Source organism: Microcaecilia unicolor, chromosome 3 (genome assembly GCF_901765095.1).
Source record: "Microcaecilia unicolor chromosome 3, aMicUni1.1, whole genome shotgun sequence".
Classification (NCBI taxonomy): Eukaryota; Metazoa; Chordata; class Amphibia; order Gymnophiona; family Siphonopidae; genus Microcaecilia; species Microcaecilia unicolor.
The window spans coordinates 44,433,617-44,454,096 of record NC_044033.1 but is presented as its reverse complement, the minus strand read 5'-3'; the positions used below and the strand labels follow the sequence as shown (position 1 = coordinate 44,454,096).

Below are 20,480 nucleotides of genomic sequence, written 5' to 3'. Positions count from 1 at the left end.
CTACCTCCTATCCCGTGACTCTCCAATTTCCTCTGGAATCTTTCATGAGGTACTTTGTCAAACGCCTTCTGAAAATCCAGATACACAATATCAGCCGGCTCACCTTTATCCACATGTTTGTTCACCCCTTCAAAGAAATGCAGTAGATTGGTGAGGCAAGATTTCTCTTCACTAAATCCATGTTGACTTTGTCTCTTTAATCCATGCTTTTGAATATGCTCTGTAATTTTATTCTTAATAATAGTCTCTACCATTTTGCCCGGCACCGACGTCCTTGCAAAAAGGTTTGTTGCCCTTACAATAGCTCCTTTCAGTTTTGCCCACTGCTTTCCAAGTCTTCCAGATGCTCCCAGACAACATTTCCTTGAGGTAATCTATCTGGAAAATTAGGTTTTTTGAAGTCTAGAACCTTCACTTTTGAATGAACCCTCTCCACACCTATTATTAAACCACACCATCTGGTGACCACTGGATTCCAGATGATCTACTATAATATTAGAAACACTCTCCCCATTAGTAAGCACTAAGTCCAGTATAGTCCCATCTTGCATGGGTTCCATTATGAACTGCAGGAATAGCTCCGCCTGTAGAGATTCCAGGATCTCCCTGCTTCTAAAAGACCCTGCAACAGTGATACCTCAATCAACATCTGACATATTAATATGACAAAGCTCTCCCAACAAAAAAAATTGTTAGTTTGTATTTATTTTTTTCAGTATACTATGACAGTTTTCAAGACTATTAGTGATTCAAGTATTGTGACAAAGTTCATTTATTTTTTACAGAATATCATCTCTTGAGATGTGCCCTCTTATATGGAAAACCTTCACCTTGAAGATTTACATCCATTCTGCTTTGGCTGTCAGGATCCTTCTTATGACTTGGAAAATTGTATGTTCTACATGGTTATGTCAATAGCTCAAAGAAATAATGGGGCTGAACATCTCCATCATCATATTTGTGTCTTCCTCTCTGTGGTGGTAGACTACCAGACAACTGAAGCCGATTACCGCCAGGTAACCCCTGCACTAAGAAAATCAAGTCTGATTTTCTGTAGCACTGGAACTGGCACGTGCTGGGGGTAGAACTACTGCTGGCACATTGTAGACCCACACACATAGTTTAAACGATGATCTTGCCTCCATAGAAGTCAATGTAATTGCCTTAACAAAGGGGTTATGCTATCCCATTTTGAAGCCTGACAGATCAATCTCACTGCCATATTTTGGAATGTCTATAAATGACAAACCACTAGCCTTGAACAACCAACATATAACAGATTACAGTAGTCAAGCTGACTTAAAACTAGTACTTGTACTTCTAAACCAAATTGACAGAGATATTTTCGATTTCTTCTTAATTGTCTTAGCCTCCCACAAAGTTTTTGGGCTAGACAGTTGACCTGCTTCTCAAATAACATAGGGTCAAGTAGTACCCCAAGCACTTTCAGACTTGACTCATTCTTCAGGCTAAACATTTTAAAATAAAAGGTGTTATTATTCAGCAGTGGTGTGTCGCTGACCCCAGCCACATCATTTTAGTCTTTTCAGCATTTAGCTTCAAGCAAAAATTATAAGCCCATGTTTCCATCACATCCATACAATTCTGGATTAACATAATTGGAACTAACTCCTTGTTGTTCACTGGGATATGCAGTGTAATGTCATCTGCAAAAATGTACTAATTTACTTTTAAACTGCAGAAAAATCTATCTAGAGAACACATCAACATATTAAACAGAATTGGGGACAGTGGGGAATTCTGCAGTACCACACAGATAGCTCTCCATGAGCCAGAAAGGCAGCCCTGATATTTCACTCTATAAAACATGTTCCTATCATGTTCCTATCAAACCTGAGTTCTCTTCTTCATACGAAAACAGAGTACATAATTAGCCGGGCTGTGGTTGGTCCCAAGACACTGAAGACACCAAGAATGGGTTTCTTTCCCAAAGATTCTCCGATTGCAATGGGTACAGCGCTTGAAGCCACTGGGAACCTTCAGGGACAAGGACGGAAAAACTTCTGAGGCTAAATTAAACGAAGTGATGGTGCCTGAAAAAGGGGCATGGAACCAGAAAAATAAACAGGAAGAACCTGGTCGAAGTCAAGGCCTAAAACGGCCAAATGATGACAGAAAAACAAGGAAACTTAAAACCAGGGAATAAAAGAAACTAAAAGAATAAAGGAACAAAATAAGAGGGGGGTTCCACAAACAGGAACACAATAAAGGCAGAAAAAATGCCAGAAAGCACAAAAAGAAGCTCTTTGGACCGAGCAGCGTGAGGAGACAGTAAAAAAAATGTTCTTGCGGTGGGCAGGAAGGCACTTGCGTATGAGTGGTGGAGCGTGTCTCACGCTCCACAAAGCTCTGCTTATGCTTGTTATAAGTCCTGGACTGGGCAACAAGGTCGGCGTCACCCACTTGTGAGAATAACAGGACTGCTTGTTCTCCAAGAAAAACTATTACATTCCTGTGCCGAAGGAATGGATCCTCAGGAGCTTAGTCAAGATCGGGAGGTGGGGCTGGTGGTTGGGAGGCGGGGATAGTGCTGGGCAGACTTATACGGTCTGTGCCAGAGCCGGTGGTGGGCAGTGGGACTGGTGGTTGGGAGGCGGGGATAGTGCTGGACAGACTTGTACGGTCTGTGCCAGAGCCGGTGGTTGGGAGGCAGGGCTGGTGGTTGGGAGGTGAGGATAGTGCTGGGCAGACTTATACGGTCTGTGCCAGAGCCGGTGGTTGAGAGGCAGGGCTGGAGGTTGGGAGGTGAGGATAGTGCTGGGCAGACTTATACGGTCTGTGCCAGAGCAGGTGGTTGGGAGGAGGGGCTGGTGTTTGGGAGGCGGGGATAGTGCTGGGCAGACTTATACAGTTTGTGCCCTGAAGAGTACAGGTACAAATCAAAGTAGGGTATACACAAAAAGCAGCAAATATGAGTTATCTTGTTGGGCAGACTGGATGGACCGTGCAGGTCTTTTTCTGCCGTCATCTACTATGTTAGTCTGACTTAATACAAGGATTTTACAGTAATTGTATTGTATTGTAAGCCACATTGAGCCTGCAAAGAGGTGGGAAAATGTGGGATACAAATGCAATAAATAAATAAATAAATAAAATAATTGTAAATGATCTAAAAAATAACTTCTTTGTTGCAATTGTCCAAAGCCTTAGTGGAATTAACAACAAAGACAAAGAGGCCTTCATACTCTGGATTGTAAATGTGTTCTAGATTGCTATGTATAATGAACTGCATCTTTGAGGAAGTCAACCCAACTATTTGTGTCTTTTGATCCAAATAAGACTGGTATGCCAGTTGTGAAAAAGAACGAATTCTAGCAAACTGGCTAGCCTCTTGCATACAACTCCGCTATGAACAAGCCAATATGCCTCTCAGCTCCAAGGTCAAGTCTCACCAAATTACAGCTATAGCAACACTGGTAGCCCTCTCGAAGTCTACCTCCTTGAGTACAACAGTATCTGCAAGGCAGCTACCTGGACCTTGCTTATATGTTCACTGTATAATAATGCTTGATCCAGGCATCAGCAATGAACAGTGCCTTTGGTCGAGCAGTGCTGGCCAAACTGTTCTTATAAACTAACATTTGTTTGTGCAGGCTGATCAGAAAGACAAAGATAATTCAATTTTGAACAGCTCTAAGCTTGGAAGTCACTCACTTGTGTACCTAGAAAAAAAGCATATGTTGCTTAGCTGTAGCAGGTGTTTTCCACAGACAGAAGGACTAATAGGGTACACAATCCCTCCTGCCTCCTCGAGAGTTGTCTCACTGCCTGAGCATTGGAACTGAGGAGCTGAGAAAACTGCTGCGTACAGGAAGGGTCGCACATGCCCAGAACTTTACACTGAGTTCTGAACTGGGAGAGCACTTCTATGATATCATCTACTTAGGTCCTTTTAATCCTGCTGTCTATGGAAAACATCTATTACAGGTGAGCAACATTGTTTGATTATATCATAAAAGTAAAAAAGTTATGTGACACACAGGTCCTGACTTTTCAATGGCTTCTCCCATTTTGTTTCTATGGGGCTAATATTCAAAGTCTCTCCTGCCCACTTAAATCACTTCCTGCTGCCCAAGTGGGGATATTTAGCGGCACTTAACTAGAGAGTGCCACTGAATTTTACCTCAAACCGCCAACTAAAAATGGGCAGGTCAGAGGCAGCATTGGGAGAGACACTGGGGAGGAGCCCCAGGTTATGCGAGTGCTGGCAATATTCAGTGCCAGCAACCACATAGCTAAATAGATTAATTTAGCCGCTTAGTTATGTGAGTGCCAGCTCTGAATATATGGCCAGCACCTGCATAACTTTTTTTTTCCCTTAAAAAAAAAAGCCCCCAAAACCCCTCCTGCCCCCTGGGCCTAACTGTATCCCTGGTGGTCCATAGGGTTGTTGGGGGCAGTAGTACAGCCCCATCGCTCTTGCCCCTTGCGGCACCTCTCTAAATTGTCTGCCACAACCTCTTATGGCAGCTCGCGGTACTACACAACCCTGCTGGGCCATCAAGGATACAGGTAAGCCCAGGGGGAGGGCCTAACTGCATGGCTGGGGGGAAGGAGTCTTGATGCAGGCTGAGGAGAGGGGGAAGAGAAAGAGGAGACATTGTCAGGGGATCCCTGTCGGGGGGGGGGGGGGCTCTTTTTTTATTTTGGAACCAAAAACAAAGTTATGAGGGCCCTAGCTGAATATCGGCTGGACCCGCCACCCAAAATTTATTCTTGATATTCAGTGCCTGGACATGGCCTGGCACTGAATATTGGGGAATAATTTAGCCGGCAATAATCAGCATTTTTTTTTAAAACGCTGACCACCGCCAGTTGAATATCGGGGGTACATGTTTATATGATCGTTGTTCGCTGTGATATTTTGCTATATTGTGGGTGCAGTTTTCAAACTATATGCATGGAGACAGAGACCATGAAAACTTTTTACTGACAAATCCTTTACACCTGCACCAATTTTCAAAGCAAGAGTAGAAGTGTACTTTCTCTTGCTGTGGGTATAAAGGGTATGTGGTTACTCACACTTGTTTTTTCTGCAAGTAGGTTTTTTGATGGAAAGTTACATGGAAAAGTTTTAAAATGCCATCTATGCTTCTATTTTGTCTTCCTCAACCTAAACATATCCTTGGGAATGCTTTTTCTCAGTGCAGGTAAAACTCTGCACATTTTGGGACAGTGCATGAACTTTTACCTGTAATGAGGGAGGGAAATTTTCAAACAGCTGAATAATACTAGTAAAATGTTTTTTTAACCTGCATAAATAACTTTAAAAATTGTCTTTTGTGACTCAGCCAGCAATAAATATCTCTCACGAATCTGAAGAACAGGACCGAGATTAACTAGTTAGATCTAATGACTTGGAAGCACTAACAGGTTGTCCTCTCCCTCCGATAAGACCAATGAAATAAAGAATAATGTACAGTAAAACATTGAGCCTTTAAATAGCATATATTTTTAACATGTACCAAATCTACTTATATCATTCTTACCTTGTTGTTGCTATCTTTTCTCCCTTTTTCCATTCCCAAAATACAATGGTATGATTATCATCTAAACCAACAGACACCAAACATTTGCCATCAGCTGTTAAAAAAACACAAAGAAGTCAGTTTACAAGACTTAGACTGGCACATTCATTATACAAGACTGCACAACTGAGGAACCACTTCTTATGTCACTTCACAACCAGGTGGGTACTCTGGTATGTTTTTTATTTTTATTACATTTGTACTCCGCGCTTTCCCACTCATAGCAGGCTCAATGCGGCTTATATATTACATACAGGTATTTATTTGTACCTGGGGCAATGGAGGGTTAAGTGACTTGCCCAGAGTCACAAGGAGCTGCCTGTGCCTGCAGTGGGGATCAAACCCAGTTCCCTAGGACCAAAGTCCACCACTCTAACCACTAGGCCACTCCTCCAATTTCAGTGGGAAAGATACTATAGAAACAATGGGTATCATAATCCCAATGTAAATATACAAAACAAAATCATCCAGTGCTTTAAATAATGATGTTAGCAACTTATTGATGCTTTTCCTGCACCACTGTGCATTCAAAAAAAAGGGGTATCAAGAAATCAAAACTATAGAAATGCTAATAGATTAATAAAGAGGATGAAATGCTAACTAATCATGGAAAATTGTCTTAAATTAGGCTATCTTCAAGCTTTCATCAAAGGCTAACTAATCATGGGAAATTGTCTTAAGTGAGGTTATCCTCAAGCTTTCATCAGAGGATGAAAGGCTAACTAATCATGGGAAATTGTCTTAAGTGAGGTTATCTTCAAGCTTTCATCAACCATACAAATACAGTCTTATTAGGAACTGACAGGGAACTTTACCACACCTAGATGAGCAGAAAAAAGTGAATGTCTCCATCACGATTAAAAGCAAAGAGACAAATTCATGTGAAGGAATTAATGCTTTATAGTGAAAATTAAGAGTTAACAACATAATAAAATTATTTTGTAGATTGCCAGTTTTCAAATTTATAGGTACTGATCGAGAGACTGACCCTGATTGCCTTCTTGGAAGATAACTGGCTTAAACTACTTGAGATTTTGACTTACAAGGTGCCCCCATTTACAAACTAATTGTATTGAAAAATGAATAACAGAGAAGAGGTTTGAGCTGAATGAAATAAAGCATTTTGAACTAAAAGTTTTTTTTACCATTTTTTTTGTCTATGAGAAAAAAATAAACTCCTCTTCAGCAGGCAGGATAGCAACTCCTGTGTGTGATGGTGACTTCTGTGTGGCCTCCTGTCCTGCTTGCAGGTTCAGTTGAGTTTGGGGTTCAGAATAGCCTGTGTCTCAGGTGTAAACCTTGGTCTAGGTCCCTCCCTGATCCCCGTTGCCACTTTCTACTTATTTATCTCAGTCTTCCCTTCTCTCCTCCTTTGGAGGTCACGAGACTGGCTGTTTTCTGTGAGTATACTTATTATTCTCTACTAGTAAAAGAGGCCTGTTTCTGGAGCAAATGAAACGGGCGCCAGCAAAGGTTTTCCTCCCCAACACCCCCCCCCCCTTCTCCCTCCCTCCCTCCCTACCTACTGACCCCTTTGTCGTTCTGACGCCATTGCTCGGCACCTCCTGAACGCACTGTACGCCATTGCTCAGCCCTCAACCTCATCACGTTTGATGAGAGGGCGGGGCCCCGAGACTTGGCGATTGCGGTGGCTTCACCACCACGAACCCTTCGAAACCCGTCTTGAAGAAAGTGACGGAAGTGATGTCAGTGTCTTCAGAACGTTGAGGGTGAGTTTTATTATATAAGATGTCTGAGCCTACTAAGTCTTATGCGCGCTGTGTGGGTAAGCTCTCGGCTACCAGTTCCTGCACGCTCTGCTTTACTTCCACGAACATGCTGCTTTTGCCTACTTCACCAGCCTATCATCAAGATAAGGAAATAGATGCACTCCCAGTCTGCATAGCGACGCTGCAACTACTGCTAGACACTTTGTAAACACTCTGGGCACAGACACCAGGCCAAAAGGCAGTACACGGTACTGAAAGTGCTGTGTTCCCAGCCGAAATCGAAGATACTTCCTGTGAGCTGGAAGTATTGAGATGTGTGTGTAAGCATCCTTTAAGTCCAGAGAGCATAGTCAACGGTTCTCCTGAATCATGGGAAGAAGGGTGCCTAGGAAAACCATCCTGATTTGTTCAGGGCCCTTAGGTCTAGGATGGGACTCATCCCCCCTGTTTTCTTTTGCACAAGGAAGTACCTGGAATAGAATCCCAGCCCTCCTTCCCCTGCTGGAACGGGTTCGACCACATGGGCCATTAAAAGGGCGGAGAGTTTCTCTGCAAGTACCTGCTTGTGCTAGGAGCTGTAAGAATGAGCTCCCAGTGGGCAATTTGGAGGTTTGGATTCCAGATTGAGGGTGTACCCTAACCGGACTATTTGAAGAACCCACCAGTTGGAGGTTATGAGAGGCCACCTTTGGTGAAAAAACATTAACTTCCCTCCAACCAGCAAGTCATCCGGAATGGACACGTTTACAGTGGCTATGCTTAATTGAAGCCAGTCAAAAGTTTGTCACTTGCTTTTGCTGGGGAGCAGCAAGGCCTTAGGTGCACGCTGCTGACGAGAACGAGCGCGCTGGGGCTGAGCCTGACTAGACTGTCGAGAAGCCAGAGTGTACCTACGCCTAGCACAGGAATAGGAAGCACTTCTCTTCCCCCCCAAAAAAACCTACAAGATGAGGAGGTTGTAGCAGAAGGCGCCCGACGGAAGAGATAACCCATAGCATCATTATGCTTCTTGATCTGGTCAACAACATCTTCTACTTTTTCACCAAAATGGTTGTCCCCCCGGTAAGGTACATCCGCCATCAACTGCTGGACTGAATGATCCAGGTCAGAGACATGCAGTCATGAGAGTCTGCACATCATTATACCTTGAGCAGCAATTCTGGATGCCACATCAAAAGAGTTGTAGGTGCCCCTGGCGAGAAATTTACGACACGCCTTCTGCTGCCTGACCACCTGGCGAAAAGGCTCGGCCTGCTCCGGAGGGAGGGCATAAACCAAGCTATACAGCTGCCTCACCAAGTTCCGCAAGTGGACGCTCGTGAAGAGGTGGTAAAATTGGATACGGGCAGCGAGTATAGCTGCCTGACATGTCTTCCTCCCAAAAGAATCCAAGGTCCTAGCTTCTCTGTCTGGGGGCGCCAAGGCATAGTCTCTAGTACTCTTGGCTCTTTTGAGGGCGGAGTCCACCACCATAGAATTGTGGGGTAACTGAGACCTCATCAACCATGGTTCATAGTTAATGGCTGTGCTCATAATATACAGTTCACTGTGGATCCGATAATGGGAATCAGCATTCTTCAGGATCACGGAGCCAGACAGAGGTGGAACGACCAGTTCCGCATAAGGACTTCCTTCAGTACCTTATGTAGAGGAGCCGTCACAGCCTCCTTAGGTGGAGAAGCATAGGCCAGGACCTTGAGCATCTCAGCCCTGGGCTCATCCTCAACCTCCATAGGGAATGGAATAGCCGTAGCCATTTCCTGGACAAAAGATGTAAAGGAAAGACTTTCAGAAGGAGACTGTCTCCTTTCAGGTGGAGCGGAAGGTTGACAGGAAATCCCATACGACTGATCAGAAGAAAAGTATCTGGGATCTCCCTCTGACTCCCACGAATGCTCCTCTTCAGAATCGGATAATACCTCTCTTAGGGAACTCCGAGATTGAGCTTGCCTCGACGCCCAGGATCGACGTCCTCGATGGCGATGACGAGAGGCTGATGCCAACATGGACTGCAACAAAGCTTCCTCCACCGACGTCGAAGGGGAGTTGAAATGGGTGGCAAGCAGCACTGAGGACAGGGACCTCACCGCAGGCGAAGGTCCAGATGCCGCAGAAGCAGGCGGTAAGGAAGGCGCAAGCACCCCCAACACCGGAGACTGATGCATCAGTCCTTCCAGAGGTTCTGGAAGCAGGGCCCGGATGTGCTCATCGAGAGGCGCATTCGGAGAACGCTGCGGGGTCGGTGGAACAGCTGGTGGCAAAATCTGCTGAGGCTCAGGTGAAGGTACCGGCCTGCTAAGAGACTGGTGCTTCGGCACCTCCTGTATAGAGGAAAAGCGATCCTCTCGGAGCCGATGCTTCTTGGGTGCGAAATCCCTCGACACCATGGAGCTCCCGGCACCGTGTGTCTAAGGATATCGATGACGGTGCTTCTTTGCCTTTGCTCAATGCCCATCGAGACTCTTCAGTACCAATGAGGACAATGGGGAATCCTCACGTCTCCTCAGGGTCGGGTCTGACGATGGTTGGTCCCGGGGGACCTGCATAGCAGGAGGCCTCGAGGCAGGTAGAGACCCACTCGATGCCTCACTGCTCCCAGCACGACTTGATCTCTCAGCAGCCATTACCTCTGCTCCTGACGTCGATGCTTCCCTTGATGTCGCCGCCGACTTCAGTACCGATGTCGACATCAAAGGACCAGACCAAGCCCCAAAAGGTTTCTCTCATTGGGCTTCTCGAGCTACTTGGGTCCGTTTCTTCATACGAAGACACAGATTACAAGCAGCTGGGCTGTGGTCGGACCCAAGGCACCGGATATACCAGGAATGGTCCGGCTGCACCGAGTACAACATTTGAAGCCGCTGGGTGTCCTCAATGACATGGAAGGAAAAATGGCCTCAGTGAAATTAAAGGACTCGATTGTGCCAAAATAAAAGGGGCACAAAAAAAGGGGAGAAACCCGACCATGCGGCCTAAAACCGGCTGCATCGAAAAAGAAAGAAAACTTTAACTTGGATTAAAGAACTAAGTGAAAGTACAACAGGAAATCCTAATACTTTTTTTTTTAACAATCAAAGAAGAAAACTGATGCGTAAACGCAAAAAAAGCGAAAAAGACACAAGACTCTTTCCTGGGGCAAACAAGGAGCACAGGAAAAAACCTGCTGCACCTCGTCGCGGAAAAAGAAAAACTGAGGTACATGTTCGCACGGTGGGCAGGAAGTCAGTCCAGGCTGCACACACGCCAGAAGAATCCAGCAAAACATTTTTTGTTTTTTTGCTGTGGCAAAATGTCGGTTCCTGGGCCGATGCGGACGTCTACCCACATGTGAGAATAAGCAGCCTGCTTGTCCTCGGAGAAGAATAGTTAATATTTAGCATGGATTGAACCATTCTCTAGCCCTGAGTTTATATATTAGAGATATAGATAAACTGGAATAATAGACAAGTCCACATTGTAGTCAACTCTCTTATAAACATACAAAATTCTGCATACATGTCAGACCTGCTTTTTAATCTTTTAACTGCACTTTTATGAATAAGTTGGTATCTGATTACCTAACACTATATAAATTCTGTATTTCATAAATCTACAACAAACTTGAATTTTTCTCTCAAATCCATATAATTTAATGCAGAAAAAAAACTAGTCTTTTTCAAAAATAGACAACTTCATCCTAATGTTCTGCATATTCTTTTCACATCAGCTTTGTTCTGCAATGCTATATTCACTGTGCATCTGGAGACAATTATCATGTCACACAACGTACAATTCACTTGAGGTTATTTCTTAATTATAGTATTTAAATTTTCCATGTTGTGCAATGAACTTCAACTTCATAAGGAAAAAGGATAAAGAAAATTCTCCTAGGTTAATCTTTTCTTGTGAATTGGTCTATGTCAGCCTAAACCTAGTAACAGTGCAATACAAATTGCAATGTACCCAGCACACCACTAATCAATCAATGGAGTGGTGGTCACTATTTGTAAGACTTTCAAACAATTATGTATTTAGCACATTCCACTAAAATCCATATTTATGGGTCCATATATATTGTATTGTTCTAGGCAAAGTGTAGAGTAGCTTAAACAGCCAGCATAAACCATCCTCAAGCAGAAGCTTTACCAGTAGACTCTCAAGTCTTAAGCAAATCTTCTTTATTGTAGTACTCAGAATAAAGAAAATCCAATTTACAGTTCAGTTGCTGTAAAAGAATTGTTGCCTTCTGCACAGCGTCTGCATCTAGTCACTGCAGGGGCAAGGAGTTGGCCAGAACCTCAGCCCAGCTGAGAGGAAAAGCTGTAACACTCAAAGGGAAAGAAGGGGGAGAAACTTGGGAAATGGTGAAAAATCTTGATGGAATTACGGTAGATTAAGGAGGGATCAGCCCACTAGAACAGTTGCTGATCACCAAAGCATGCAAGGAAGAGAGAGGCTGGCCCCAGCTCAGAGCTAACAGCCAATAGGAAAACCTCACAAGGAATCAATCACAGGATACTGCAAACTATAGGAAAAGCAGTCCTAATACAGTGCTAACTATATATATAGACAATGCAATTGAATACAAACAATACTCAATACTCATATCAAAAATACATAATATACCCTGCCTCTTCTTCTCATATAGATATAAGAGGCTTTACATTCAAAGTGAGTTATGTGTTTGTCGTCAAGTGGGGAAAGCACAGTTCAATTCTGTATGCATGTCCAAACCCTAAAGGTGGAACTGTACTTATAACTTTAAGAGGCAATTTTATAAAGGCCTTTGTGATGCATATATGCCAGTGTATGTGACTACAATGCTGCTGATAAAATTACCCCAAAGTAAAAGTAAGCACAGTGCATGTACTTTTATATGACTTAGGTACCGGAATGTTCAGAGGCGGATTCTGGAAAGAAGGCAGAGTCATGATTTATAATCGTTCTTAATAAAATATATACAGTCACCTGGACTGTACATATGTAAATTTATACCAACACTTAAGTTGGTATAAACATATATTGGTTTATTGTAGCCATGACTCCTGCAGCTTTTGTGGGGCAATTTTATAAAGACACATAGGAGGAAATTCATCAAGCAGTGTTAGGGCCCTTGAATAGGCATTACAGCCTTAATGCACACTAAATACTAAGAAGCCTAAAGATATAAAATAGGCATCTTAGCATTTAGCATGAATTAATTCCCTTAACACACATTAAGGCCCCAATGCCCATGTGAAAGCCCTAACACTGCTTGATGAATTCCCCCATAGGCGCCTATGTCTCTTTATAAAATAGGCTTAAGTTAGGCATCTATTTGGTCTCCCCACTTAGGCAACCTGCTGTAATATTATTCTCTTAGGGGAGAAGTTATCAACATGAGCAACCGTTAAGACGTGGTAAAATAACCATAACGTGCTAGGCAATGAGACCTAGTTACTAATAACTGGAGTTATCAGTAAAATAAAACATCTAACAGTACTCATGTTGATAAATTCCCCCCTTAATGGTACTATTCAGCCTTTAAATGGATAAGCTATGCATTTCAAGCTAGCTGCTTCCAAATGGTCACAGCTTTCCTCTCTCCTGAAATTTTATGTCACAGCAGCTCCCCATTAAACAAAACAAAAAAACTTTTCATCAGCAGAACAAATAAACAGAGCATCGCTCTTCACTGGCTACAGCCACCTCTGGATTTGACTGCTCCTCCATGGCTGCTCCAGCCCCTTCTTCAGCTCCACACAGTCTTCTCTCTCCTCCAAGGGCCCAGTATCAGCACCACTGTTTCCTCTAAGGTGAGCAGAAGACCTTCAACTGCATTGCTGCCAGTGGGGAATTGTGCTTCAATATTGTGTTTTCAATCTCCAGAAACAGGCAGATTCCTTGGAGTCCTGCAGAGCATGCCTGTCCCTCGCTATTGAAAATGTGATAGTGAAATAGTACCCCCTCACTGGCAGGACTGTAGATGAAAGCCACAGGAATGCCATTATTCACATCAGCTGCCTCTGTTGGTCAGTCTCCACTCACACTTGGACCGTGGACTCACCCCCCAGCATCCTTCCAAATACTGAAGGACCAGACCATATTATCTCCCTCACCCATGAGACATAGTTCCCAACCCCAAAAGGAACCCTGTCCCTCTGTCTACTCTTCCCCAGATCAAGCAAGTTAAAGCACCATTTGATGTGCTTGGTTTTTTTTTTTGTTTCTGCAGTTTAAATAAGATTGCTGGTGTTTTTGAACTTTCTTTAATTAGCTGAATATGGATTTTTGTTGTTAGTTAATTTTTTCTTGTGCAGTATGTTTTTTTTAATGAATCTTATGACTGTATTTTGTATCTGGCCCTGGATAAGGGCAAGTTATAAATAATAAAATCTAAATCTAATCCTCCAAAATCTATCTATTCTGAGTCTAAACAAGCCTGGTCCGAACATTAAAAGGACATGGTCTCCAGTCCACAGCCTGAGGCCATCCCATCTGTATTGCTTGTCACGCCAGCAACTAGCCAGCAAACATCTACACTGCAGGAGGACAACTCCTACCCACGCTTCCTGTATAAAATTTCTTCTTTGTTGGTCATGCGCTCTAATCCTGAGACAAGGAATAAGACAGATTTCCTCATAAGAACATACATAAGCATTGCCATATTGGGACAAACTGACGGTCCATCAAGCCTAGTATTCTGTTTCCAACAGTGGCCAATTCAGGTCACAAGTACCAGGGACGTGCCTAAGGTCTCTTCTCTGGTGCCCCTCTGCAGACTATCAGTTGGCGCGCCCCCCCCCCCCCCCCCCCCCCCCCCCCCCCCCCCCCCCCGTGTGGCACAAGATGCAAAGGAAATAGGAGCTGAAAGATGGAGTGCATCTTTGTGGGATTGCTGAACAAATAGAGGGTTTACAACCACTTAGCTTTTCGTGCTTTCATGTTCACGAAATAAGTAATTAAATCTTTGATATCTAACTGGGCACATATATCATTCTCAATAGCAATCATGGCAAGACTTACAAGCTTACCGCCTCCTGTTCTTGATCTAACCTCCTTGACTGCCACTAACACAAGCAGAATGGCACAATTAAACCTCCCTCCGCAGCTGTCATTGCAACATGGCTCGGCCCTGGACATAAAGCTGCAGCTTCCCGAGAGAACTATGTCAAGCTGCCTTAGTTGCTCTGCCCCATGCTCCTACTAATGGAGATGAGACTGGGAGATAGGGTGGCATTATACATTAAGGGGCTCCAAAGACCATCTACAGGCTTTCTTAGCTTAAGCAAACCTCGGGGCCACTTGTAACATGAAGGTCCAGGGTAATTGCCCCTGTTTGCTACCCCCTAACGTTGCCCTGCTGGGAGAAGAGCGGAGCACCAGACAAGGAGCGCTATATGTTCACAGGTACACTCTGTCTCCCCAGGCTACACAACAGCTGCCAGTTGCGCCGGGCCCCGTAAAAGCTTATTTTAAGGTGGAATGAAGAGGATCTACCTTTCACTCAGTCTCAAGGGCTACCCAGCAAGACGAGAAGAGTATTCACCAAAGGTGAAATCAGTGAACCAATTCAATAATCCTATTTGTTGTTTCTTTACTAAGAAAGGGAAGTGCTAATAAACTTTATTTTTTATTACATTTGTACCCCGCGCTTTCCCACTCATGGCAGGTTCAATGCGGCTTACATATTATATATAGGTACTTATTTGTACCTGGGGCAATGGAGGGTTAATTGACTTGCCCAGAGTCACAAGGAGATCCAAAAGAGGGCAGATATCCAAGCTGCCAGCTTGGCGTTCCCTGTTACTTGGCTCTTTTCCTGCCGGTGTGAGAGAGCGTGTGACCTGAAGTTGCACTGGCAGCTGCAGGAGCGCCCTCACTGCCTGCCTTGCCTTCCCCTTCCTTTTTTTTCAGAAACAGAACAGGCTGTTAACCGGTTTAGACTGGAATGATCACATTTTTTTTTCATTTATTTATTCATTTATTTCATTATATCATCACAGTACATGAGTATGCAATCGGCATTTATACAAAAGGCAAAAGAAAAAAATAAAAGGAATTATCATTAACAGCCTTTCTGTCCACAAGTTTAGGAAATTTGGAATCCAAGAATTAGAATTTAAAAATAAAACATATAGCAATAATTACGAACTAATGATTGCAACCTCTAAGGAATTATCACATTTTAAAAGACAAGGAATCGTCTAGTTTTTTCCATTTGCAGATGATTCTTTGTCTTTTAAAATTTCATAACCCTTGACTTTTTTTTTTTACTGTATATGCAAAACACTTTTACTTTATGGCTGCATTGTATATAAAATAAAAGGAGTTAACCCAGTCCACAATCCTAGGCATGTATGAAAATCATTTTAAACACTGTTGGTGCTACCACTCTTTCTGCCACCTCAGCACCAAGTTTCAAAAACTCTTCCTCAGGGCTGGTGCGATTGTTCCTGAAACTTCAATGTTGCAAGATAATCAGTTCATCAAAATAAACAGTACCCCCTCCTCCTGCAATGCACTGCAGCTCGACTAGAAATTGGAGAGAGGGGAAGGGCGAGAAGTGACGTGCGCAGCGATCCGCAACCAATTTAAATGTACCCCCATCGTGGCAGCAGCTGCGCAGCGTCAGTGAAAGCGCTGCTGACGTCTTCAGCCTTCCCTTCCCTTCACGCTGGTTTGTTCCCTCAGTGTCCCGCCCTCGCAAGGAAATGACGTCAGAAGAAGGCGAGACACAGGGAACGAACCAGCGCAAAGGGAAGGGAAGGTTGGAGACTCGGCAGCGCTTTCACTGACACTGCTCAGCTGCTGCGACGACGTCGGAGGTAAATTTAAATAAGGTAAGCGGCTAGGATAAGCATGGCGTGGCGTCGCCCTCCAGAGGTCGGCGCCCCCCTCGGTGCTTACCCCGCTTACCGTGTTGGCACGGCCCTGACAAGTACTTGGCAAGACCCCAGAACAGTAAAACAGACTTTACGCTGCTTATCGTAGAAATAATCAATGGATTTTCCCAAGTCTATCTTAATAATTGCTTATGGACTTTTCTATTAGGAAAGTATAAAAACCTTTTTTAAATGCTGCTAAGCTAACAGCTTTTACCACATCTCTGTCAACAAATTCCAAAGTTTAATTACACACTGAGTGAAGAAATATTTTCTCCGGTTTGTTTTAAATGTACTACTTAGTAGCTTCATTTCATGCCCCTAGTCCTAGTATTTTTAGAAAGAGTAAACAAGTAATTCACATCTACCCGTTCCTCTCCACTCAGTATTTTATAGACATCAGCTGTCTCTTCTCTAAGCTGAAGAGCACAAGCCGATTTAGCCTCTCTTCATAGGGAAGTAGTCCCACCCTGTTTAATATTTTGGTTGCCCTTTTCTGTACCTTTTCTAATTCCACTATATCTTTCTTGAGATGTGGTAACCAGAACTGCACACAGTATTCGAGGTGCAGTCGCACCATGGAGTGGTACAATGGCATTATAACATCCTCATTTTTGTTTTCCATTTCTTTCCTAATAATTCCTAGCATTCTATTTGCTTTCTTAGCAGCTGCTGCACACTGAGCAGAGGGTATTAATGCCATTCTCAAGTCTTGTGATGCTCCCAGCAAGGAGATCCTTGCCCTCCCAATGCACCAAATTCTCCAGGGCCGCCAACTCGCAAATTGCCAACACCATCCATTTCCAAGCACCTTGAGCTCAATATCAGCAGAGATACCTCACTCTCAAAATAGATGCTCATCAACTTCAAATTCTACATTATCAGCATTCCATTCTACAGCAAATTGAAGAAGTTATGGTATCTCAATCTGTTTCACCTTTGACACCTACAATACCTCTTCATGAACTGAGGTAATCGTCACATGTACCTGCCCGACAAGCATGGCTCAAAGCTGCTGACCTTAGGGAAGAGCTGGAGGACCGCCTTGTTGATGTTCACTGCCTCAGAGACAGTCTCTTTAGGGAAAAAGTTAAAATACACCAGCCAATATTTAGCACTATTTAACCGGCCAGGAACAGCTCCAGGCCGGTTAAATAGCACTTAACCAGCTATCCGTAAATATTCAGCGGGGATAAACGGCTATCTCTGGCTGAATATTCGAGGTCAGCGCATAGCGGCTAACCAGCTATATCACACAATATAGCTGGCTAGCTGTGAATATTCAGAGCTTCACCGGCTAAGTGGCCATATCAGACTGCGTAAATAGCAGGCCTATCTTTGGCTGCTAAAAACTTAACTGGCCAGCGCTGAATATTTACTTAACCAATTAAGTTGACAGTGGCCAAATAAACCCTGGTTATTCAATGCCGGTCACCCGAAACAGCCCAGTATTGAATATCCAGGCTCAGTGCCGACTATGGGAGTTAGCCGGCCTACATCCCGTGGGCTGAATATCGAGCCCACAGTGTCTGAGATCAAGGACAACTGTTCTACAATATGTGAACTATCTATCCAGGCACCAGAATCACACACGCAATATAGGAAATCCATCATTTCCACTGGGTACCATCTGAATGTCCACAATTATCTACCCCTTCCCTCTCCTCCGCCACCCTCAAAAATTCTACACAAGTAGATCCCCATCCTGCTTGCAGAGCTCCATCCCTGCTCCAAAACAATCCAGCGGAGGAGGTTCCTGTGCATCAGCAGAGAATGGAGTTCTTCTCCTACTTCTTTCTCATTCCCATAAAGATAAAGGGACTCAAGCCCATAATGGATCTTCATCTCCTCAACACTCAACTCAGAAAGCAAAAGTTCAAAATTATCCCTCTCACCATCATCCTTCCCCTTCTACAGACCAATAATTGGCTTGCCTCCCTTAATCTCAAGGATACTCATACCCACATCCTCATCCATGCCATCTTCACCTCCTCAACACTCATCTCAGAAAGCAAAAGTTCAAAATTATCACTCTCACCATCATCCTTCCCCTTCTACAGACCAACAATTGGCTTGCCTCTCTTAATCTCGAGGACACTCATACCCACATCCTCATCCATGCCATTCATTGGAGGTTTCTCAGTTTCCAAATCTTGAATCAGCATTATCAACACAAGGTGCCACCCTTTAGATTCTCATCAAGCACCCAGGGTGTATACCAAGTGCATTGCAGCAGTGGCGGCACACCTCAGAAAGCAGGGACACTAAGTCTACCCATACCTGGATGACTGGCTTCTGTCAGCCCATTCCAGAGAACATTCTCAACTGACCAAACAGGCTACCCTCCATGCCTTACAAAGCTTAGGCTTCCTCATCAACTACAGTAAATCTAACCTTAGATACCCAATTGCTGACATTCATAGCAGCACATCTAGAAACCATATCAGCAACAGCCTTCCTTTGGGACAACAGACAGAAAGCCATAGCACACTTTTGCACCTATCTCTGCGCATCAAGGGAGGTATCTGCACACACATTCCTCAGACTTTTGGGCCATATGGCAACCACAATGTCTCTGCTACCACACACTATAGACTTCACATGCATCTAATTCAATGGCATCTGAAGTGTCACTGGAACCAGAACACACAGTCAATCAACCATCTCATTCCTATTCCTCCAGCTCTCAAACAATCCCTCCAGTGGTGGTGCCTCTCCTCATCCCTGAGGGCAAGATGCCCCTTCAAGCCTCAACAGCCCCACCTCTCCATCACAACAAACGCCTCCGCACAGGGGTGGGGCACACAACTCGAACAGATCAAAACACAAGCTCCTGGGATACCAAGGAGCGTTTTCTTCATATCAACCAGTTAGCGCTTCGAGCTGTGTATTACACTCTGTGTGCTTTCACACCATGGATTCAGGTGGCCAGGTTTTACTTAAACAAGCAGGGAGGCTCAGGCTCTCTCTGCATGTGAAGAGTGGCCACATACATCTGGCATCTTACCTTGACTCTGCACAACAACTCGTCGGCTATTTACCAGACAGGTTACTGCAATCAACTTGCAAACATTCCTCATCCTCAAACTGGACCCTCATGAATGGTCCCTTGACTCCAAAATTGAAGCATGATTGTTCAAGAAATGGGGATCATCTCAAATCAACCTTTTCATGTCTCTGGACAATGTGAAATGCCCCTCTGCTACTCTGCCTTGGGGGGGCCAAGCTTAGATCAGGATCTTTTCAACATTCAGTGGGATTGCCACTTCATCTATGCTTTCCCACCATTCCCTCTTATCTCAAAGGTACTTCAGATGATTCATCATGACTCTGAGAGATCATCCTAATTGCATCAATAATTGCCTAATTTTTAAACAGATAGCTGCCAGCATCATTACCAGTCAGACAAAAAAACAGCAATGCTAGTTACACAAATGATATTGTTGAATATATAACTAAAGTTAAACACTGGTGTCAAAGCTTAACCTTAGGACCTAACTGATCAAGTTGATTACCAGGCCCATAATTTTTTGAAAGTTGCAATACTGATCACGACTCCATTCACTGCATCAGTGCTACAGAGACATGTTGCTTTTTATCATTTCTTTCATATAGAATTACTTATCTTAAAGGTAAAAATATAAAGGGCAATTCTATAACTAGGCACCTACATTTGCATGCCGCTTGCAGGCGTAAGTAGACAGAATACCAGCACTTTTGTGAATAAATGCACACTACATGACTAAGTGGCAGCAAATCAACTAAGCACACCTAAGTAGCACAGCATGTAAACTTACACACACAACTTACAGAATACTGTAAATTATGCACACCCTTGCCACATTTATATGACTGCAGTAATGCCAGGTTTATGGCTTGTGTAACTGTAAGCACCCAAATACAAGGCATGCTAGTACTCTATAATGGAATCTGGGCACCCAGATGCTGTTATAGAATAGGTTCTCACCACATAGCATTGGGGCACTTTCAAGGAGACATCCAGTTATAGAAATACCCCTATATTGTGCAATCAATTCAGGGAAACATCAATAAAGCCACATTTTAAACTTTTAAGTATTTACTCACAAAGTACATAGACATGAACATTTCTTTACAGTATGAGACATTTTTTTAAAATTAAGGTTTCTGTTATTGGCATCAGTTATTTTATTTTTTGTTACATTTGCATCCCACATTTTCCCACCTGTTTGTAGGTTCAATGTGGCTTACATTGTACCAGAGAGGCCTTTGCAGGTTCCGGTGTGAACAAATACAAGGTGATGTCGTAAGATAAAGTTCATGTGGTACAGCCACATTAGGGAATCATAGAGCGGAAGAGTTGTGTTATGTCCATTATG

General features: G+C 43.7%; 1 protein-coding gene across 1 annotated transcript in view; it reads right to left on the bottom strand.

The window, feature by feature from the left end:
- The window catches only part of EML6 (EMAP like 6), a 744,128-nt gene that overhangs the window by 405,271 nt on the left and 318,377 nt on the right, over nt 1-20,480 (bottom strand). Inside the window, 1 exon segment of the mRNA XM_030195849.1 lies at nt 5,511-5,604. Within this exon segment, the coding sequence (XP_030051709.1) occupies nt 5,511-5,604 (94 nt within the window).